This window comes from Phoenix dactylifera, chromosome 2, assembly GCF_051530095.1.
Source record: "Phoenix dactylifera cultivar Ajwa chromosome 2, Ajwa_hap1_PhDact_Kaust_v1.1, whole genome shotgun sequence".
NCBI lineage: Eukaryota > Viridiplantae > Streptophyta > Magnoliopsida > Arecales > Arecaceae > Phoenix > Phoenix dactylifera.
Window position 1 is genome coordinate 25,907,114 of NC_143191.1, and position 24,435 is coordinate 25,931,548.

General features: G+C 40.3%; 1 protein-coding gene across 4 annotated transcripts; it reads left to right on the forward strand.

Annotated features, from left to right (window-relative positions):
• The first annotated feature begins 470 nt into the window (after positions 1 to 470).
• Positions 471 to 24,435, forward strand: LOC103713612 (trigger factor type chaperone family protein). Of its 4 annotated transcripts, none has more exons than XM_008800608.4 (14): positions 471 to 861; positions 5,768 to 5,851; positions 6,707 to 6,835; positions 10,518 to 10,606; positions 12,312 to 12,495; positions 14,282 to 14,372; positions 17,879 to 18,033; positions 18,632 to 18,724; positions 18,873 to 18,965; positions 19,213 to 19,293; positions 19,376 to 19,525; positions 21,937 to 22,032; positions 22,835 to 22,908; positions 23,640 to 24,435. In XM_008800608.4, the coding sequence occupies exons 1-14, from the start codon at positions 577 to 579 to the stop codon at positions 23,641 to 23,643; spliced, it is 1,608 nt and encodes a 535-aa protein (XP_008798830.2). In that variant the 5' UTR covers positions 471 to 576; the 3' UTR covers positions 23,644 to 24,435. The 4 variants fall into 4 exon arrangements, with proteins under 4 accessions (XP_008798830.2, XP_026662961.2, XP_088571828.1 ...); XM_026807160.3 differs by having other exon boundaries at positions 24,154 to 24,435; XM_088715702.1 differs by lacking the exon at positions 6,707 to 6,835 and having other exon boundaries at positions 24,154 to 24,435.

The window sequence follows — 24,435 nt, forward strand, 5'->3', positions numbered from 1 at the left end:
GAATAAATTATGAACAAGATAAGAGAGCTACCAAACATTTAAGACTAGCATGTCGTTTATTTGTATGATTAAATTTGAGAAAGTGTAGATTGGTTAAATAAGAAATCTCAACTTCGGCAAAGAGAAAGACGATTGGGACTAGATCTGAACCAGGCCCGACCTGGACCCGTCTCGACTCAAATTTTTTGGATTAGACTGAGTTATACATGGATCTGACTCGATTCAAATAATTTGTTGGGTTAAAAATTGTAGCCGTGGATTTAGGCCGGATCTCGGTCCAATATTAGGTCTTGAATAAGAGACTGGGCTGTGTTGAGTTACTAAGGACTCGATTTAACTCGGCCCATTTGCATCGAAGGAAGATGTCCCGCGTGATGATGCAAGGAGGTAATTGGACTACCCCGCTGGTAAAAGATGATTTGGCAAGATAAAGGAAGGAATAAGGGTTATCTCGGCTTATTTCCCATCCAAACGCGGTCTTACAATTCTCCGCGAGCCCAACACGCCCCTTTTATCTCCTCGCCGCTCTGAAAAATCCCGAGTTCCAAGCAGCTTGTTTCTATCCTCTTCCAAAAAATGGAGCTCGTCGTTAACTCCGCTCTTCACCTCCTCCCCTCTCGCTCTCGTCCTTCGCTTCTCTCCTCTTCTTCTACGGAGATGCCGTCGTCCAAGAATCTCATGCCCGCATCCTCTCCGAAGCTCGCCTCTTCCCGCCATTCCTTCCCGCGCGTCTCCTCCTCTCCCTCGCAAAATTCGAGGCCGTTCGTTGTCTCTGCTAACGCCGTCGCGGTCCAGCACGCGGAGAAGGATCGGTTTCCGGCCGACGTCCGGGTCACGGAGACGAAAGAGCCTCGCTCCAGTGTTAGCTCCTGTTTCTCCCTCTCTTCCGTCCTCTATTTCTTTTAAAACGATTTTAATGTCCACTGCTAATTGGTTTGTATTAGAATTCAATTGTGTGTCATATTAAGACAGGTGGACGGATTAATGTTGCATTATGACTTGCCTTGAGGTGCCCTTTCGTGTTAATTGGTTAGAGTTTTGTAGCTTTTATGCCTTGAATTCTCTATCCAGCCTGAACTTATTTCACTCGGAAGTTGGATTCATGTAATCTTAAGACGTTTGTGATGGATTTTTAGGCATATTGATGGTGAACTGATAGTAAGAAATTTCGGAAATTTCAGAACAAGAATCCTGCCACATGATCAGTACCGCAAGAAAAGACAAACATGTCTACTAGACAAAGCAGGATATATATATATATATATATATATATATATATATATATATATATATATATATATATACATATATACATATACACACACACACATATATACATATACACACACACATATATACATATACACACATATATACATATACATATATACATATATACATATATACATATATATATGTTGGGAGAAAATAAACCGCCCCAAAGCACGTGAGCAGGCCGCCAGCATATGGTCGGAGGCGCCCGACCTAGAGGGCGCCCGACCTGGAGGACGCCCGACCTGGAGGACGCCCGATCTGGAAAGCGCCCGATCCCGATCTCGGAAGGCATCCGATCCCGGAAGCCGGATCTCGCCGACTGCCCGCTGCGGTCACATCCTCCTACGGCCCGATTTGGGATCATAAATGACAATGCATTGCTACATAAAGAATGGCTCAGACACGGCCGCGTCTAGCAACTACTTGTGCTTCAAGCTTCCAAGTCTAGACTCCGCGTATCATAATGGTCGACATCGTTTGCAATCATAGAGATGCGCGTTTTTTTCAGAAAGCCTTCTATAATTTCCTTTACGGATAGCTATGGTAGCTTGAAACTTCTCCCTGCTGGATCCTGCATTAATCTCCGGCTTACTCAAAAATTAATGCGCATGGCCTCTGCAGACCTCCGGCTTACTCAACGATTAATGCGCATGGTCTCTGCAGACCTCCGGCTTACTCAACAATTAATATGCATGGTCTCTGTTAACTACGGATCTCCAGTCCTCCACGGCAAATCAGCTTGGCTGCATCCAGTCAGCCGTGACAACTCCCTGATTCCGACCTCATCCTCTACGGCAAGGCATTAATTCGCATGATCGTGCATCAATTCATGCGACGTGCTTGGTTGTAGGGCAACCTCGCCCCATCACATCACAGGTAACCCAGCGCCCCTCTATAAAAGAAGAATCCTCCTACCTTGGAGGGGGCTGGACGCTGAAACTCTGGACATATTTTCCTCCATACATTCTTCCCCCCTCTGACTTAGGCATCGGAGGGCCGGCGCCGGAAACCCCGGCCACCGGCTTTTTTGCAGGTCCCCCGGAGGACGCCGCCTGCTGACGGATCGCCACCCACTGCCAGACGACGGAGCTCCTCTCTTCTCACCCAGTGGACATCTTCGGGTCTAATTTCCAGCAACAATTGGCGCTAGAGGAAGGGCCCGAGTCGTGGCCATGAAGTTGAGAAGTAAAGGAGCCTCCAATGCTTTCCGACGTCTTCCACCAAGTTCTGGACACTCCGTCCAAAACTCGCCGCCTCCGGCCGACCCGGTTCCCCAAGTTCAGCCGGAACAGTTCAACATCCTGGTGCAGCAGGTCCAGGCTTTGGCCACCGCCGTCCAAGGCTTGTGGCGTGAGGAAGCCTCACCTATGCTACCTCCACAGGCCCTGGCCCAACCGGTGCTTCCTCCAAATGGACCGATCTCCCAGGGCCAAAATCTTCATGGCTCCTCCAAGGCTAATAATGAAGAACGAGCGTCTCCCCAAAGAGAACTGCCGAGGAGAAGCCTGGACAGAAGGCCGCAGCCTTCGGAGGCTGAGTCAGCCCCGGACCACCACGAACCGGAGCGGGCTACTGTGACAATCCCCCAGGTTGGGGAGCTCGACAGGAAGGTCGAGAACTTGGAGCGCCAGATTGAAGCGCTTCATAACAGGAAGGCAAGGCGCGAGGGTGACTTTGAGTTTACCACCAAGTTCCTCTTTTCTTGCCAGATCGAGGGTAAGCCGGTCCCACCGAGGTTCAAAATGCTCCAGGTGGAGCCCTACAACGGAACTGCCGACCCCCTCGACCACTTGGAGAGCTACCGAGCCCTCATGGCATTGCAAGGATCCTCGGAGGCTGTGCTCTGCAAGGCCTTCCCAGCTACCCTTCGAGGAACCGCTCGGCTTTGGTTCTCTGGACTGAAGCCGAGCTCGATATCTTCTTTCATCGGAAATCGCCCTGGGGCGCCACCGGAAAAGCTCTGTCACGACTGGGAAAGGAAAACAGGAGAAGAGAAGCGACAGAAAAGAGGAAAGCAGCCAAGCAAGACCTTTTTTAGGGCCAGGTTAAGGAGTTTATATAGACCCTCCCAACGGCCCAGATCAGCAGGGCTGGATCCCGCCTTTCGCCCAGATTGCGCCACGTGCCGGCCCCGAAAGCTGAAGCAGCACATTCATTCCGGGCTGGCGCCTCGAATACGAAATCGAGGCGGTGTTCCGTCGGATCCCGGAGCCCCATCATGAGCCCACTACACGAGGCGGCCTCGAAGGACGAAAGGGTGTCGCCCCTCTCCTCTCATTAAAAGCACCACGAAGCGCGCGGAGCGCCGACACGATTTAAGTCTCCCTGGCCCCCACCACTGCAATAAAAGCAACTACTTCCTACGTCCGAGCTCGCGAACAGCTCGAACTCGGAAGTCGGGGGTAGTGTTGGAGGAAAATAAACCGCCCCAAAGTACGTGAGCAGGCCACCAGCACATAGTCGGAGGTGCCCGACCTAGAAGGCGCTCGATCTGGAGGGCGCCCGACCTGGAGGGCGCCCGACCTGGAGGACGCCCGACTTGGAAAGCGCCCGATCCCGATCTCGGAAGGCATCTGATCCCGGAAGCCGGATCTCGCCGACTGCCCGCTGCGGTCACATCCTCCTACGGCCCGATTTGGGACCACGCCTTGAGCGGCTTACTCAACAATTAATGCGCATGGCCTCTGCAGACCTCCGGCTTACTTAACAATTAATGCACATGGCCTCTGCAGACCTACGGCTTACTCAACGATTAATGCGCATGGTCTCTGCAAACCTCCAGCTTACTCAACAATTAATGTGCATGGTCTCTGTTACCTACGGATCTCTAGTCCTCCACGGCAAATCAGTTCGGCTGCATCCAGTCAGCCGTGACAACTCCCTGATTCTGACCTCATCCCCTACGGCAAGGCATGAATTCGCATGATCGTGCATCAATTCATGCGACGTGCTCGGTTGTACGGCAACCTCGCCCCATCACATCACAGGTAACCCAGCGCCCCTCTATAAAAGGAGAATCCTCCTACCTTAGAGGGGGCTGGATGCTGAAACTCTGGACATATTTTCCTCCATACATCCTTCCCCCCTCTGACTTAGACATCGTAGGGCCGGCGCCGGAAACTCCGGCCACCGGCTTTTTTGCAGGTCCCCCGGAGGACGCCGCCCGCTGACGGATCGCCACCCACTGCCAGACGACGGAGCTCCTCCCTTCTTACCCAGTGGACACCCCCGAGTCCAATTTCCAGCAACAATATATATATATATACACACACACACACATACATGTGTGTGTATGTATATGTATATGTATGTATATGTGTGCGTGTGTATGTATGTACATGGATATTTGTGAGACTGTAGTTTGTGAGCTATGACTCCTCTAGCATGACAAAATGCTCTACACCGTTCTGCAAAAGACTTGATTTTTTGTGTATCGTTCAGTACAAGACATTCTCAAGGAGTTAATGTGTAGCGTTCTCTTTCTTCTGCAATGTGGTTGATAAGGCACCAAGAATTTTGTTCTTTCTGATGTTTCTTTTGGGTTTACTTTACAAGTTGGAAGTCCACATATATTTCTTTAAAATGCCCAACTTGTAATACTTTTCAAGTTTGAGATGCATATAAGGTCGTCTTGTTTTGGTAGATGTATGTTTGATTAGTATCTAGGAGTTTCAGCTATGCAAGTCAAGATTTTCAGCAGGTTATGAGTGTTGCATAGGATGATCTCCTTAATGTTCTAAGGAATAAACTCTCTTGAGTGATGGCATTCAGTCTTCAAGGAGGTAAGGTTACCTGGAAGCGTGTCTAACCAATGCTTAGCTGGGTGCCTGCAATACTATGCAAGAAATTCCTTTTTGTTCCTACTATAATGTGATGTGCCTTGGATGACAGTTGTAATGGGTAGGCAACAAAACAACCAGCAGTTTCTTTGTGTTTAATCGGGTATTCTCTTGTAGTATGAAGTATGAACTCTTTGTTACATCAAGTTTGAATGCCTAATGATCAAGTGTCAGGCAGTTTCTGCTTTCCTATGTAAAAGTGTAAGATCAGCTGGAAGCTGGAAGTTGCTCTTAACAATATAATATCGGTTCCACAGTTCCAAAGCAAATTGTTACTCAAACGGAAGATTGCATCTGTAGTTTACCGCTTGATCTCTGGGCTGCCATTCTATCACCAATAATCTGTCAATGGAGGTCATTTTATACTCGAGTATTTTTGATAAAATGTTGCATTCATAAATTGTGTAATCTCTTTATCGTAACAAAACGCGAAGAGAGGATTGATAAATCTGGTCCCATATAGATAGGTTAATGGTTGTTGGTTATGGTCATATGGTGCTTTAATTTTTTTGGCAAATATTACAATGGATCTTTTCTGATATATCCAGTTCATTCTACATCCAGTTCTATCTTGAAGATAGTTATGGTTTAATTGTGTTTTCATTTTGTTGTTTTATGGTAATCCTTTCCTGATTGACTGGTATTCTCTGCAGGTTAGATTAAGTGTAGAAGTCCCTCCTGCTGTATGCCAGGAATGTTACAGAAAAGTGTTAGATGAGTTTGCCAAACGGTCAAAGGTATTTTTTATTTATATAAAAATTTCATTTGATGATATAATATCGGACATTGCATGCACATTTCCTGAAGCAACTTGTTATAAAAATTTTAATGGTGTACTTGCTTCCTGTTGGAAATTTTCTTATAGACTATCTATTAATGCTCTAACAGTTAGGTCGATTACTTGATTATAATGTGAACCTGTTTACTATACTAAAGTAACAGGAAAATAGATAATATAAAAGAATCAAGAAACATGTTATTTATTCAAATAACAAGTTCACCTTTACCAAGCTTTATATGATGTTGATATGAAATATATCATCTCTAAAGGATCAGTTCCTTCCCTCTTCATAGATCTTACTTTCCCAATTCACACCAGAAATTGGGTTTTGTGTCTTTATCCTTGTGATGTCTCAATTTTCTGAGTCTTGCTTTTATGTTTATGCACCCATAAATATATCTCCCATAAGGCAAGACAGTCTCAGATACCTTCTGACCACTTACTCGTCTTAGAATTCCTTTGCTCTGCTATCCTCTTTTTTGTCCTTCAAATCAAGCATTCCAACTAACAGGGGCATGACTTCTGGCCTTTATCTTTAACTGTCGATCGTTTTTAATCAGTTTTCCAGGAAAATCACTTGTGTTAATGTACTTGAAACAAGACTAGCAGTTTGTGTCCAGCAATTCATCTTTTAATTATCCTCCATAAGTCTTATTTTCTTGCTTTGTCTTCCCTTTGAATTATAAAGAGGTTTTATGTTTGGGATCATGCATCATGTATAAGGATAGTGGCTATGTATGCTTTTTTTTTTTTTATAAAAAGAATGAACATTATAATGTAAATCATGCCAGATTTTTAAATTTATGCTCAGGTTCCTGGATTTCGCCCGGGGAAGAAAATCCCAGAAAACATACTTGTTAACTACATTGGTAGACAAAATATACAACAGGCTGCTATTGAAGCAATTCTAAAGAAAACTCTTCCACAAGCCATGTCTTCGGTATGTAACATTTGCTTTAGCACATGACTTATGTAATAGAACCAAAATTATTTTCCATTTCATTAATGCAATAAAAATGTCGTAGTTTTAAATAACTGACTTATTGGTAATTATTTTTGTCACAATCCGGATCCGGATCCGTGACACGGCCGTGCTATTGCCGACTACCGTCTACAATAGCATGAAGCCTCATACTTGGGTAACAGGGTAGTCAAACTAGTCAAACTTTTAGTTATAAAAATTTGCAGTGTATCACATAAGGTAATGTAGGGTACAGAGCTTCTATAACATTTTATGTACACAAAATGTATGTTTACCCCAAAAGAGAGAAGCCCTGATTCGAAAAGAAAAGTGTCTTCGATGCTATCACTGGCGGTGATCTGAAAGAAAAACATAAATGAACGGGTAGAGCTACACAGCTCCGTAAGTAATCCTGCATAATCTTACCGGATCAATCATAATGCTAAACATGTTTAGGCAGAGTTTGAGAAGCTAACATGTGCATCAAATAAATTCATAATAAAATATTCATACTGAGCCAACAAATCGGTGCTTGTTTCAGCAAGTATTGTTATGAAAATACAATGTAAAACCGTATGCACGGCGCCGGGTCTTTACACTCTCAGACTTATAGCTACGGCCGTACTTAACTCCCACGGCAGGGATCGTAAGTCAGTTATTCTCCCGTCTCCCACTGGCAGGGTCCCATACGCTCAGTTATTCTTACCCATTAGCGGAGGCCATCCATAGATGGCGTTTGAGAGTCCATAAGTAGTACTTTTCACAAATAGTACGCATAGATAGAGTGAAAATACATCAACGGCAATTAATATCTGATCTTAGGTTTTATGCCACAAATACTATATTTAATGCACTTATAACATCATAATTCATGTAGTGCATAATTCAAAATGCATGAATAACATTTTAACTCTTTATAAAACATGATATATACATGATCCATAATGTAATAAGATTAAGGCAGGCTGCTTACTTTTTCCACAATTCATTTAAACAATTTAAATTGCATGAATAATACTTGTTCATCTTATAAAATGTGATACATGATCTATAATAAGATTAAGACAGGTTACTTATGTATGTGATCCTTAAATGTAATAAGATTAAGACAAGTTACTTACAAAAATTCGCTTTCCAATTTCTTAGGTTTGGGTGACAAATTCTTGATCACTTAAATTAATAACATAGGGGTCACATTATTCCCTATTTATTTCATAAATTTATCATAACATGAATTCACTGGCTTGGATTCATCTAAGGATCTGGCCCAAGTCCAATTTACCCAATTTGGAGCCCTTGGGCTCGATTTAGAACCAAATTAGGTTCACGCAGGTCAATTGGGCTTTTAATTAAAAGATGGGCTTGAGTTAGAGTCAGCCTGTGGCCAATTTGGTCTCCAATTAATTGAATTGGGCTTGAATTGGGCCTGATTTGAACTCAATTAGGTATGCTGAGACTAACTCAGCTCAATTGGGCTCGAACCTGACTCAAGTGGGCTTGGATTTAGCCCGATTTATTCAATTATGGTTCGCTCAGACTTAGCCCAAACTAATTGGGCTCGGGTTCAGGTTTAAAGTGCCCAATGAATTGACTTAATTTAAATTGGGTTCAGACCCAATTGGGTCTGTGCTTGGCCCAAATTAGAGCTAGCTAAGTTTGGGGATTTGGGTTCACTTGGATTCAGCCCAAACTGATTGGGCTCGGGTTTGGTCAATTTGGCTAAACCAAAATTACTATTTATTAGGCCTAACGGGTTTCGGACCCGAACTCAGATCTGACCCGTTAGGCCGAACCCATTAAGGGTCCCATTTTCCAGAGGCTTCTCGCCTCTTTGTCTCCCGCTCCCCTCTCTCTCTTCCGGTCTCTCTCCCTTCCTCCTTCATCTTCACCGAAACCCTAGCCCCTTGATCTCCCTTCTTCCTCCGGCCAAAACCTCCGGCCTGCTCCCTTCTTTCTCCCTCCTTCCTTTCTCTTGCTTCCGCCCCCCACCTCCTCTTCTCCCTCTTGCCGTGCCACCGTGGGGTTTAAGTCTCCTCCGGGAGATGCTCCCACCTTGGAGCGGCAAAAAGGAGAGGGTAGGGGACCCTGGACCTCCTCCGAAGTGATGCCAGAGGAGTCGAACAGGGTCCCCGAGGTAGGGCCGAGCCCCTGGGGGCTCCCCTGAGGCGGCTGACACTTCCTCGGCCTGCAGCCGCTCTGGCGACTGCAACCGAGGGGGTGCACCTCCTCGAGGTGAAGGCAACGAGAGAGGGAGGGGCTAAACCTCCTCCGTAGTGACGCCGGAGGAAGGTTTAGTCTTCAGGACTTCCCTCACCTGCTCCGGTCATGGCGAAGGAGAGCCACCATCCGAGGATAAAGCCTCAAGGTCCGGGTAAGTAAAATATATTTATTTTTGTTTATTTATTTTCTTCTTTCTTCCCCTTCTTCTTTTCTTTTTTTTTCTTTCTCCTTTTTCCTCTTTTCCTCCTCTGTGGTGGCGCCACCACCTCCTCACCGGAGAAGAGGTGGGGCTCGGCCGGGGCCTGGTGGCCCTAGGGCAACTGCGGCCGAGCCTAGTTGGGCTTGGCCCGGATGATTGCTGGACCTGGGCCGGCCCTGGTTGGGCTCGGCCTAGTTCCGTTATTGGGCCTGGGCTGGCCTTGGGTCTTACTCAGGCCGGCCCGCGGCCTATCCTTGTGCGTGGGTCTGGCCCGGGGTGGAACCCGTTGGCCGTTTACTCTTCTTCCATCTCCTCTGTGCTAGAGTCTTCTTCTTCCCTCTGTTTCGTTGTTGAAACAGAGGGGAGAAACATTCCATAGAGGAACTTCCTCCCTTTTTATTTTGTTTAAACCTATTTACTTAAGTAAATCAGGTCTTACCTTGCTCCGAGTTGGCTGCAGTCGAGCAGCACACCCTTTAAGAAATCCCTCCTTTCTCTTCTAGAGCTTCAGAGGTTCAGCTCCTTCAACCTTCGGCTCCAGGGTTCGGCTTCTCTGGTACAGTACTCCTGAGGGCTAAGGAATAAGAGGGTATAGTAAATCCTAAGTTAAGAAACTGAGGGTTTAAATAAACTCCGCTTAGGAGGTGACCCTTGGAGAGGTGGCACCTTCTCCTTCCTCCTTGCTCCAGAAGCCTACAACTGCCCTTTCCCTCAGCCCAGCTGGGCTTGTTCTTTCAACCTAGATGAGAGGTGGCGGATTCCCATTTTGCATGGATGAGGGCCCAACAGCTGGCCTTCCCCCCTACTGGCCAGCTGGGGCCCCATCACTTCAGCCCTCAGGCGTGAGGTGGCAGCCCTCCATGGGCTGCCATCCATGAGCCCAATACGGCCCATTAACGACCTGGCCCAGATACCCTTAAACTAGGCCTCAAAAGTATTGGGCCCAATTAGTATTGGGCCCGGACATTGCAATTTTGGTACTGTAAAATTTACTTGTAGTTTTGGATTTCATCTTTGTTTCACTAGTGATCTTTAAGATAGCGGGCTTTTTCATGTACATGCTAGTTTCTATTTATATGTTCATAATAGACTTTCTATCTTATGTTCTCTTGGAGGGTTAAATGGAATGAAACTTTTGCTGTGTTGATATTCTAGTAGAGCGGTCAGTTTCAGACACTGATCTTATATTCCTGCTCTTGCTGTGATTTATTACTATTTAACTAAAATATTGTATTAATTTAGGTAGAGGGAAGGGCCTTAAAAGATTCTGTTCGCATTGCAACTAAGTTCTCAGAGATGTATGACACTTTCTCTCTCCAAGATGTTCTAAGGTTGGTGAAACTTCTTGATATTTTTATTGTTTCATCATTCTGAACCTATTTGATATGTCTGTGATGTTTCCATTCTTTTGTTCTGACCATGTCATTCCTTTTACATCCTTCTAACCTTGTAAGGGAAACAAGACTGTGCCATTGTCTTTGTTTCGCCATACATAATTCTGATAAATTATCTTCTGTTGCTTCTGTTACAAGCAAAAAAAAAATTCTGTTTGGTACTTGATTATGTATTCTACATTTTATTTTTATATTTCTTTGCAAAGTATGCGCTAAGTATGCTGGAAATTTTACATGACAGCTCTCTGTTTCCAAAGATAGCATCCATCAGTTAACAAAAAAGTAAGCTTGATTGTTTTGATTTCCTTCTCGTTTGAGAGAGATTTTGGTTGTTAAGCACCCACACTACAATGATGCAGATCCTTTGGTTGTTAAGCAAAGGGGTGTGACCCAACGTCGGCGGAACCGGGCGGTTCCACCCGTTTCGAACTATACCGGTGGCTCACCGGTATGGTTCCGGCTCCGAAAACGTAATGCGTTCTCGGAGCCGGATTAGAAGAAGAAAAGAGAGAGCAAGCGGGGGAGGGAGGGAGAGGGAGAGGACGTCGGCGGAGGGCCAGTGGAGCCCGGCGTCCCTCCCTGCCTCCCCGCTCTCTCTTTTTTCCTCTCTCGTTCTTCCTCTCCCCCGTTTGTTCCGCTATGTCGATACGGGCCCGGCACAGTACGGCGTGGGCCTGTACCGAGCTGTCCCGTTGGAAAACCGGTATGGGTCCAGTACCGGTTCCTCCGACCATGGTATGACCATTGGGGCAAGCCCCAATTCTTGTGTTGATTATTTCAGTTTCATTTCACATTTATCATAAGATAAGGAAAGAAATATTTTTCAGGGACTTGCAGTCAAAGATGGTTTGTTAGTTGAAAGGGATGAATGATGAAGATTCCAAAGCATGTTGCTAACCTTAGACGGGATTAATCTTGTTGGTCATAGCTATGTTTATGTTGAAAACAAACAGCATCATGGAAATCAAGGGAAGCGAGGTGGACGGACCAAGAATTTTAGTTGACACGGGGATTTTGTTCTTTTTTTTTTTTAACTTTGGTTATGTGTGCTCAGGGTCTGTTATTTCAAATCAATGTTTCATATTGCATTAGAAGTCCTAGAGAGATCTGCACAAAGATTCAACTTATGCCAAACAATGTTGTATCTGCATCCTTTTTGTTGCAAATTGAATATAATTTTATACATTGATAATACATAAAGTGAAAAGAGAGTTTCACAGACATCTGATCCACATACCCAAATACTCAAATGTGTTTCATGAGTCCCTCTTATTTGTACTATGGATGGCTGTGATCCTCCATTCTGATTTTATTATTTATATATTTTGTTAAATGCACAACCAGTTTCAGAGGTGCAATTCATTTTCATATTTTCCTCAAATTATCAGCTGGAGTAAGTAGGGTGTATTAATTTTATGGGGTTTTAACATTTTGGAGTTGAACAGCCACATGACATGGAGCCTTGTGAGTGACTCTCTGGACTTTGAGTTTAATGTTAGAGTATATATGTCCATTATAAAGTAAATCACAAGTGATTAATTGATATCTGCTAGTTCTGTTTTGTGTCATGAAGAGCTGTTACAGACTTAGCTGCCTATGTTCCTAGATAAGTATTCTTTAATGGATTCCTTTTATCTCTCAGATATGATGTTGTGGTCGATGTGGCTCCTGAGATCAAATGGTTATCAGAGAATAAATACAAAAATATGAAGATTATTGTTGAGATAGACGATATCATTAATGCTCAAATTGCTTCTGAAATAGAGCTAAGACGCCGTCACAAGGCTCTAGGATCGTTGAGAATTGTAACTGATAGAGGCTTGCAGGTAATTCTTGATTTAAATGCACCAAGTATGAGCTCTCCCTTTAGTTATTGTTTAATCTGAATTGAATTGTTGTGACCATATTTAGAAAGTTACTTCATAAGAAGCTGCCCCTGCTATTCATAATAAGGCAATTGTGTGAAACTCATTTTCATTCTTTAGTAGCTGCTGAGTTGAGGATCAAGTTGAATATTACTACACTCATCATATGCTTCCCATTATTGTGTTCAATGGGATGTTTAATATCAAATTTTTTTATCTCACATCTTGCTGTTCAGTTTCATATTATAAGAAGTTAACTTTCAGACCCTTTTTTATTTTGTAATATATGCACTTGTAGATAGTGGTGAGGACCTTCGTCAACCTGATACCTTTTCTGAAAGTTAAAAAAAAAGGGATTACTTTTACCTAGTTATGGTAATTTGCATTTGAAGATAGTCATTTACAGGATGGTGTTTTTGATGGCTCATAAGAAGCTTTATCGGACACATGATTTGTACTTTGGTAGTGTTATTTTTGATGGTTTTATGCCTTGTATCAATACGTGAAAAATGTCAATTGTCATTAACAGGCTAGAATTAATAACCTTAGCTAGACCAACAAGGCTTCCCTATATGGGCTTGACTTTATAAATCTTTCTTTGAATAATGTCTTTGTGAATGCAAGCTTTCCAATTTTTCTTACTTCTAGGTTCCTTCTCCTCATAAATTCTCAAAGTCTTATGCCTTTTGAGCTCCTTTCCTAACCAGGCCTACTTGGGTGTTATCTGGATTTGACCATGGATCACTGTAACACAATAAGTTATCGAGAACACTGTCGACACCATCTTCATCTCTAAAATGTTGATCTTATTTTCCTTGACCTTTTATTCTCATGTCATAAGTTTCCCCTGGTTTCATTGTCATGCAAATGCTCCTAGCACTGTTAGCATGTTTCCACTTCATCTGTGCACTAATCATAATGGACGTGTCATCTTTTCTTCCTTTCTGTTTATGTTAAGTGAAGATCATAAATGGAAATTTCTATCTTGCATTTCTTGACCACTAATTCTGGAATTACCTTCATTTTCATTTATTTTCTGCTAAATTTGCTGTGCATATGTTCTCCTGATCTCTTTGACTTATTCTTCTAAGTTTTCCTCCAGTCAGGGTTGTCAATGAATGGCCCAGGTCTGAGCAAATTCAAAGCTTAAATGGCTTAGCACAATGACTGGCCCCAAAATAATATAAAGCCAGGCCCATGGGCCAGCCTATTAACAGCCCTACTACCTGAAAGTCAAGGTATTGCATGCCAGTATCATTCCGGCCTGGTACTGGCATGAAGACATTGTACATACAAGAATGCAACTGGTATTGTACCAATGCCATGTGCTGCAAGGCAAGGCACAATAATATCATGTCATATCAACTGTGCTGACAACATTTTACTCCATTCTACTGCCATGAAGTTTGTTCAGTCATCTCAGCAATTATTGATGTTTTATGAATCTGAAGAATTTTCTTGAGATATATCTTTACTATGTTCTGTTTCCATTATATTCTTAGCTTTACTGAATTGGTCACTCTTGATCTTGTCATGCTTTCTTACTAAAATTGAATGGACCAGCTTTCATTCTATTTCAAGTTGTTAGCGGATATATAGTTTATACAAAATCCTGATAGAATTAATAATATATTATGTGCAAAATTAATATCTTTTGTGGACAGTAACCTAAATGATTTTGAACATTGAGCTATCTTGCATCTAAACATTATTCTCTTACTTCTAAAGCAAGCTTTGAACTTCTTAGATTGGCGATCTTGTTGTCCTTGATATATTTGCAACAACTCTGAAAAGAGATGAATCTAAAGGTGAAAAAATTCCATCTGCGGAGAGAAAAGGTTTGTCCTTTTTAAATTCAAACATCTCATTTGTCATGATTTTTGCATTTTACTTTCTAATTTCTAACTCTTTCTCTGCCTCTGGTACTGTACCTTGTTCTGTTGCCATCAATAAATTCCATATTATGTTCACAAAATAAATTGCTTCACTAAATTATCTGATGTTGTTTATGCTGATTGTGCGTTTTGTTCTATAGTTAGAGCATGTGGTGTTGTTAGTGATTGTCATAATGTAGTACTTCTTAATGCAAAAGATTAGTTGAGTAGATTTATGCGCATGACAAAGCAAATTTGCAAGAAATGTCCCAGTATTCATTATGAAGCGCCATAACTTGTGGTAATGCATCTTGAATATGTAGAAAACTTATGCAATATTTATCTTAATTCTCTTTCTTTTTCTGAAGAAAATTCTTAATTCTCTTCTTATTTTGCCTTTCCTTTATTTATTTATTTATTTATGTTGTCATGTTATTAGATCCCCGATCCTTGGTATCATGCATCCCAGTGATGCTTAACATGATTGAAAGGCTTTCCTTGTTACTAGTCCTTTTACCATCACCATTCACCAATATTTCCTTGTTGAGTCATCTACTCTTCCTGATAATTTAGTCGTCTTACCAAATTGTCTTCTATCTTTTCCTCTCCGTTGGTGTTCATATGTGAGCACTTATGTGCATACATGTGTGCATGCAGAATGTTACAGTTATGCTGCCTAGGTTAATCTTTTAAAAAATTAAGTAAACAATTGCAAATTATCATTATTTTCCTTTAGTGAGGTTTGTTTTGGCTGAAAGTGGTGAATAGTTTGCTCATCAAGAGTTGTATGACAAGTGAAATTAATCTTCTTGTAAAATTTCTCAAGTGGATAGCCCATTTGTTTTCTCTACTGTTCTGATTGCATTCATACTATTATAAAATCATCTATTTTCCATAGGAACCATTTTTTGTGTATGTACAATTTAAGTTGCTCCACATGATTTCTCCTGCTACACTAACTGTGATGCTGACTTTCTTGTGAAGGATTATTTCCTATGTATTTTTTTTTTCATCTCCTTTATCAGCCGTTAACGACCTCAAAGCCTAGATCCTAATGACCTCTTTCTCCAACATTCTTAGTTTTTTTTTCCTTAAATAATATCCCTTCTCTGCAAGAAATCTTAAATCTTAACATCCTGCATTTTCTTCTATTTTAGGGCATCTTCCATTTACTAATTTTGACTCATGATCTTGGTTCTATTCTCTTTCAATATTCCTTCCATTAGTTCCTGTCCTGCTTTGTTAATAGCCTTAATCTCTTGTCTTCATAGTCTTGTTTGAATCCTCAACATAAAAAAAGAAGTAGATGCAGATAAGAGATTAAATGTGACCAACTACTTTAAAAGTATTTTTTTTATAATTGAGGGGCTTTCCAAACATGTTATTGCTCCAGCTCAAGTTTTTAAAAACTGCTGGAACATGACAGTACAAGCAGTACTGTGAAAACCGGTACTGTAGTGGTTTTTCTAAAGCCGATATGCCCTCTAGTATCAGTTTTTAAAACCTTGTTCGGTCCATTTGCTTTAAAAAACTGAAAATTAGCAATGCATATGCAAAAGAAAATGAAGCTCAACACCCCCCCCCCCCCCCCCCCCCCACACACACACACAAAAAAAAAAAAAAGAGAGAGAGAGATAGTAGGGTAATCAGTAAGGAGCATCATACATCATGTGCTGATTGACACAAACATCAGAGGCAAGGAACATAGTCAATGAATTGAGTCAACTATGGTTTATTCTAATAATATTTCTTCTATTTATTTTGATTATTTCTATAAAATATTTATAAGTTTTAAAATGCCAAGATAGTTTTTCGTAAATGTTAATAGTTCATCTGATGGATGACATTAAAACTTTTTTGAAAAAGTTTGATCATATTCTTTTTAGTTTGTCAGTATTTTGAAAAAACAGTCTCTTAAAAAAAAGTCTCAATCCACTTAACTCTTGGGTTATTCTTATTATACTTATGGTACTTTGAACTTGTAATGAGCATGAAGAAATTAACAATACTTCTTTGTCTTTTGAGTTGTTTCTACCAGATCGGTCACTCAAGATCTTTGACCTTCACTCAAACCAGTTGAAAAAAATTGGATCACTTGATATGGATTTGTTGAGAATGATTCTGGCATATTAAAGTAGAAAGCACACAGGTCGGATCCTTATGGTCAGAAAAGGATCTCACCTTTTATAAAGGGGAGAGAAACATGGATTTATAATGCTTAATCAATGAATCTAGAGAATCAAAATTTTGTGGATTTGAATCCCAGAAACCGACTCTAAATTGCATCAAGCATGTTGAATGCTTTGATTTTTCCTTGATTTGATGTGATTTTTGCTGAATGCAGTCTGACTTATGATGTATTTAGAAATATAACAGAATGTTTTTGGAGATTGTAGAACAGGGCATGATGGCCCATGGCTGGCATGGCATGTACAACATAATGCCTTTTTGTGCCAGCATAGCAAGGGGTCTAAACGAGCCGAGGTTCAATGAGCTTGGGCCTGATCAAGCTTGGCTAAAAATTAATTTCGAGCATGAAATACTTGTTCAAGCTATGTTTGTTTACTACAATTTAAGCTCAGTTCGAGCCTACTTTAGAACGAGCTGAATGTGAACCTAAACCAGCAGCTTGGAAACCCTTAATCAAGACAGAAAATTAATTCAAGCTTAAACCAAGCTCAATTCAGGCTTGATTTCGAGCTTGATTAATCCGAACTAACATTTAATGGATTAAAACGTCAAAACATATGCCAATCAAAGTCTTGATTATAAAGAAAAAGTGTAGAAAATAACTAAAAATACTATGCTGCCCTAAGAAAATCGAGCCTTACCAAGCCAAGCTTGAATTAGCTGGGTGTTTTTTTGGCTTGGGTCAAAATTATTTTCGAGCCTAAATTGCTGGCTCAAGCTCAGTTGTTTAGTTTCAAACCAAGCCGGAATTGAGCCTATTTCAAGTCAATCCTACCCGAGATTGAGCCGTCGGTTTTTTTTGCCACCCTAAGAACAGGAGTTGTTCCCAAAAAAAAAGAAAAAGAAAAAGAAAAAGGCGGTCATGAAGTATTTTTAATTAAAAGTGTTAAACAAAGATTTAATAGGTGGCTTCCCAATTCGTGCCTGCGGACAATACTGGTCATGGTACATCGGGTGCCAGCCAACATGGGCTGTCACCAAGAAATAGTACCACCTGCTGATGTGGAATGACAATTTAGACTCACTGCATTTTTGAAAAAGCAAGTTTTCTCTTTATGGAAAAAAATCTGGAGATTACTGTATGAATTATCACCAATAACCTATAAATTTCTTGTGGGTTCATATTTATTTTTCTTGAAACAGATAATGATATTATCAGAGTGCTACCAACACGTCTGTGATATGCTTTAAGTTCTCTGGTAGTGTTTATCTCAATGAGTTTGCTTTGTATCCCCATGAAAAAAGAATAAGATAAAAGTCCTTGGTGGTTTTCCTTCCAGATTTTCACTTGGACACAGAAGAAAGTGATAATCTTCTTCCTGGATTTCTTGGTTCGATAATTGGAATTCAACAAGGTGAAACAAGGTCATTTCCACTTCAGTTTCCGGAATCTTGGGGACAAGAAAATGTTCGAGGTGTTCATGCACAATTTACTGTGAGTTTCATTATTTCTAAGCAACTGCTGACTATTGATTAGTAACATCGCAAATCTTGTGTTTGACTTGTGTCCCAGTCCTGTTCAGGACTTTCCAAACCTAGCAGTTAAATGTTACTAGCCTTCTTAGTTAGCTAGGTGCAGGCGTTGCCTGATGAACCAAATTCTGTCTATATATTTTGATAACAACCATGTTGAGCAGTAACTTTCTGTAGCGACTCACTAGTGTTATTTGTCATGTTTTGCCATTTTATGCTATCATATTCTGGAAGACCATAAATATATGGGTAGTTTTTCCCGATGGTTGCTTCTATTAGCCGAATATATGTTTTTGATCAGTGAGCTAATCAGAACCATTGTTACTTTTGTGGCCGGATTCTTGTTTTCCTACCAAGAATTCCAACTTATTAAGATCATCCTATTGCAAAGTATTGACTATTTATCCATATGCAAGCTTAAAGTTGAAGTGCTTTTATGAATAACCCATCATGGCTCTCATCTGTAATTTCCAAAACTCTACTTCAACCTGACTTCACAACAGTTGCTGTTTTCTGTTTAAAATCAGTACATGATGGTTTTGTAACTCAAGCTTTTTTAGGTTGAATGTAAAGAACTCTTCTACAGAGATTTACCAGAACTGGATGACTCTCTTGCTGAAAAGCTTCTTCCAGGATGCAATACCTTAAGTCAGGTTCTCTCTTTACCTATTGTTAGCTTATTTTAGCAATGGACAAAATTTCTTCACCATGAAATAATCTGTGCATACAGAAACCAATCATCTCTTGTATAATATTTTAATCCAAATTTGTTGATAATTTTTTGCTGGCTACATTGCCCAGGTTCGAGAAAAAATATTGCAGAGATGTAGGGAAATGGAGCAAACTGCCCTAGAACAAGCAACGGATAATGCAATATTAGACCAATTGAGTAAGGTGATGTGCTAGTTCAAGAAATTGGCCTTGGTTTCCATTTGTCTTCAAAGATATTTAAAATAATATTTGTTGTTAACTGAAAACCATTTCAGGTTCACAGTTATGCATCACATTCTTGTCATTGTTCTGCATGGAGCTCTTAATCATACTGACAATATTTCCTACTTTACATGCCTTTCTCCCTACAGCCAATATTTGTTTGGCATATTTATTGTGTAGTATTTATGTATTTCCTTGATATTTTCAGATCGTTGAAGTTGATATTCCTCAGTCCTTGTTTGAGGAACAAGGTAGACAGCTATATGGAGCTAAACTTTTGCAGCTACAGGTAAAAGGCTGAAATCTATGTATATATGCATGTATGTATTATTAATTTTCTTTCTGATATTTTCATGCCTTCATGTGAACAGGCAGGGAGGAAACTAAATGAACACCAAGTAGCATCTCTTTCAAGTGAAAAGGCAGTAAATGAATACCTTGAATATGAGAGGGAGAGTATTACACACTTGATAAAACAGATGTTAGCTGTTGGTGAGATTTTCAAGGGTGAAAATTTGCAGGTAGATATTCTACCAACCTTTTGGATATTTACTAGTCAGAGGATATGATGTGGTGGATCAATTGTTCCTGTACTCAATTGGAAGTGCAATAATCCTAGCTAAGAGCTATGATGGTTTATAGTGCATAAAAACACATTACACTTAATATACAGGTTTCAAATTTTGGTCCTGGAACATCTCGGTCAGGGACCATGTCGGGACTGTATTGAGATGGTACCATCCGTACATTTGGAACCAGTTGGTGTCCCAGTGATTCACGAGGATGCCAATTTTTTCTGTCATTTACTGCCCTTTGTTGTTTTTTATTATTTTTTACAGAGAGTTCAAATTAAAGCTTCGGTAGTTTTTAGGTGCAACGACTGCAATGTGGATCTGTAACAGATTTCTGGAAGAACAAAATTCAACAAGAGAAAGAGACATTTCAAATCGAATTCAAAGACCTTCTGCAACTGCCAATAACTGATCATGATCTTTTGGATATTTATCAAAGTTTTCTTGCATTTTAAATCATTTTTTGCATTGTCTCAACAACATTATTAGATTCCAGCCTAAATTGTTTTTAGATCATTCATATTATATCAAAATAAAGGTTTAGCATAGTATATCTTGTTCTATAAAAACAACATTTGTAGCATCAGAAGAATACCTCTAAGGAACTTACACATGTACTTAGCTTTTCTCCAATCATCACTTGACGGTGCAGATTTGAGAATAAAGTCATGCGGTCAAAGTTAAGAATGTCCTTGCACACTGATGCAAACTCCAAGATGTAATAGGTGAATCCCACTATCTTTCTACTTCAAGACATAGAACCTTCTTAAACTTCATAGAAAATTTTGAAGTTTTTATATACTACACAAAGTTACGGATTTTAGTAAAGGATATTGGAAATAATGCTAAGGCCATCATTAACAGTAAATTAAGAATGCGAGCATGTCAACATGTGAGTATACCTCCCATTAACTGGAAGACTTCAAGAGAGCTGCTACTTGAGAGTCTAGTTATCACTATAGGCGAGGAGATTGCCTAAGATCATCATGCATTGCCTTTAATTGAGTCAAAACCACATCCAAATGGAGCTCTTTGTATGAGGAGATGGTGCTAAGGTAAAACTTGAAATTCATTTCTTCAATATTCATGGTAGATCGAAATAATGTAAAAGTTGAAATTTCTTCGGTATTTGTTGAGCTTCAAGATTACTGAGGTGTAGCCCATAAGAAATCAGGTTTTGATTTTTTCGATCCAACCAGCCAGTTCTAGAATTTTTTTGGGTCAGCCTAACCTATTGGCATATGCGAGACTTTCCAATTAAAGAAGTGAAGGAGTGGGAGAAAAATTGGAGTGCCTTGACAATTCTCCTAGTCCTGACTTTTCCTGCATAACAAATTCCATATTCAAGGTGATGTTGACCATCTTAAAATTATCAGGACTAGGATCGATGGGAATATCCTCTCCTAACTCCATACTTTGCCTCTTTACAAGAACCCTTGCCCATATAGTTACTGCATGAATGGGGGCTTTAGTCATCGAAATTGGGTCTAAATGGACAATTTGCTGTGGGTGATCCGAGCCTGATTATTTCAACTGAAAATCAGCAAGAAATATTATAAAGAAAGTTCTGAGAACATGCCACCAATAAATTATGTATATAATCTTTCATCTAAAGTGTTAATGAATTTCTACTCCTTGGTTTGTAAATTGGAGTATAGCTGTTAATTCAGAATTTTCAAATTTTCATAATTATCTTTAGTGGGTTTAATATTTTTCAAATCTAGCCTTCTGAATAACTTGGTTTCCAAAATATTATGGTGAAGGCAATGCACATGGCACCTTTATGTAACTAATGGGTGCTGGTGTATTGCTACATAACCATGTCAAGATACTGCCAGATTGATCGGATTTTAAGTGAATGTAGAAACCTATCAAGGATGTGCCATTTTTCATGTTGCCTCTACTTGTTTCCTTTTTCCAAGCAGTTAAACAGATCAAAGCTTATTGGTTATGGCTTTTCCTGCTTTCAGTATTCTTGTGATATTCACTTGTGAGTATTTTCTTTGTTATTTATCCTGCTCCATTAGTTGGAAAACAAGTGTTATTTCCTTGCCCATTTATTTATTGCCCCCTCATTTATACGTGAATTAAGTTCTACAAATTAGATCATATCAGTAATGCTCAGGCCTTTTAGCGGCTTGGTCTTGTTTACACGTTAATAAGTGTTGGTGTGGAATGTGTGCCAGATACAGCTCAATTTATGTTGAAGTTTGGTAAACATTAATCAGTAAAGGCTTACTTATTGGTCATGTATTGGTCATGTTAGTTAGCTCTACACTCATGAATTTGAAAATCTAATGATTCTCTTAACTTACTGGTTAGAACTTAAAATTAAGATACTAACTCTCAATTTTTTGTAGTATCCAACGGAGGAGCTTGTTAAAGAGGTTGAGAACTCTGTGGCGGAGTTCAAACGCCATAACCAAGAATATGATGAAGAGCGTATTAGAGAGCAGGTTTTTTTTATTACCGTCCCATATACAATCACATGAAATTTCTTTATTTTATTATATTTTCAGTTCAATTGATGTTATGAGCATGAGTGAGGATTTTTGGACCTACACATGACAAGAACAGCATGCGTGCATTATTTCATCCTCTACACATCCCATACTATTGTGCAGTGTCGAGATTCATATATATCTATTTCTTCTGTCAGTCTTGGTTTACTCACCAAAAAACCCTTCAATCTACTTTGTCTCATGCACATTTGTTTAAACCGTTGATATCATGGGGAAAAACATATCTTGATTAGAGCATTCTGAAATGCCCCACATCAATGCCTGCATGTCTAAATATGGTTTGGGATTGGGCTGCTTGCCTAAGAAATATAAATAATGGACATGTAGGAAGGAATTGTGAGAATTAAACCACCTGAACAGAATATTTGAGTATGGGTAGGTTCTGTCAGTTCTATGTGCAGCCTGACTATGTAGGGACTTGTATCAGCCTGACTGACCACTACACCCACCCCGAAATGTAAACAAAGGAAATTCGTCCGCCCATCAAGACTTGCGAGAGGAAGATGCAGAAAAATCACACATTCCATCTCCATAAAAAAGGAACCTTGCAAACAATATACTTTTCACAGATGATTTGCCACATTTATAGTCAACAGAATCTTGTTACCTATTTTGCCTGTAATGCTAAACCTTGAGTTGCTTCTCCCCGTCTTTAAGAAGAGAAATTCTCTTGTTGATACCAATTATGCTATTACAAGCATTAAAATGAAGTAACATTTTCAATGAAATTACACAGGTTCAAGATGTTCTAGAGGGAGCAAAGGTGCTGGAATGGTTGAGAGAGAATGCTGACATCCAATATGTAAACAGGTGAGAGTCTAGCAGTCATCAGCAATAAATCTGATTATCATCAAGGCATTTGAAATTTTGTGAACTTACCTCCTCCTTCAATGAAAACAAATTTATTTGTATCCACATAAATATTGTCTTCCTCCCAATAGATAATTTCTTGTTATCTATATTTTTGCATTGCTGCTCAGATTTTGGGTAGTGGAAATAGAATATGCCCAGTTAAATAGTTTAGGCAAGCATGAAATTGGTTCAGCAAGAGCGGTACCAGCCAGACCATAAATCTAAGAAATGTCGGAACACCATGACTAAGTACTAAAGCCATGGTTCAAGCTATAGCTCCACTCTGATGAAAAAGTATCCTTTTCTCTTGAGAGTGGTGATTTCTACTTGATTGGTTCCTTAGGAGTGACCTTAGATCAGCAATCAAACTTCAATTATTTTGCCACCAACATAGTAGTAACCTCATGGTGGCATTTCCCTCCTCTTGATGGAGGTTTTCTTCTTCTTCTTTTTTTTCTGAGATATTGATGGAAGAGATGTGTTCTAATCCGGCATGGTCTTCCCAAGTTTCACAAGCCTAATATGTACCGTCAGAGAAGGGAACCTCTTCTTTCTATTCTGTATTCCATCTTTTTGCTGACTATTGAGTTCAGGCTGCTAGTCCCTCTTAGATGTGCTTGCCCTACTGGGAACCAGATAAGTATTTGCTTATGTGATTATCTGGGGTAACGTTGTGTCCTTAATTGCAGGTAGGTTTAACACCGATAAGCAATCAATCTTGGATGCAAACCCACTGTGGGTAGGAATTAGGATGGATTATATATCCTTTTGCCACTCTTCTGGTTCCTCTTAGAAATGAACCCACTAATGCTGATACTATATTGCCTCCACCTCCTTCAAAGTCTCCGCAACCAGACATTGTTCCTTATGGAGAAGGGTGACCCTATAACAGGTTGGTATATGTTGGAACTGGGGCGAGAACAGGTTTTCTTCATGGCCTGCTTCTCGTTTCGTTCTTTTATCGGCATGGATGCCAGCTTCGGCAAAGTAACTCGATTCAAGAAGGTAGTATTTCTGAGAAATCATTGAGGTCAGAGTCTTCTAGTACCGAGGAAGTACCCTGCACTGTTAAGACCATGAGTCCATACAAGTTTGAAGATTTGGAAAAATGGGTTCTTCATGGTTCCTTGGAGAATCAAGGGATCTGCATTTTTACTTCTGAGTCCTGAGCAAGAGCTCATGCTCTCAAATTATATGTTCCAGGATTTGTTCATGTTCTGTTGGAGCTAGCTATTCTCAAATAAGGAAGCTGCATCATTTGAGGCTGATGAAGAAACTATTTCCATCATCGATGTCATTCCTATAGTTGAAGAGTCCTGCAAGATGAACTGTGATGTTTCTGCATCTGATCCTCAGATCAAGTCATGTATTGTACCGACCAGTATTTACACCATACTAATGGTCAAAATCACAAACCAAAATGACTCCTTTTGCCTTTGATAAAATAGTTGGGACAGAGCATTTTCTTCTCTTAAAATTCATTAA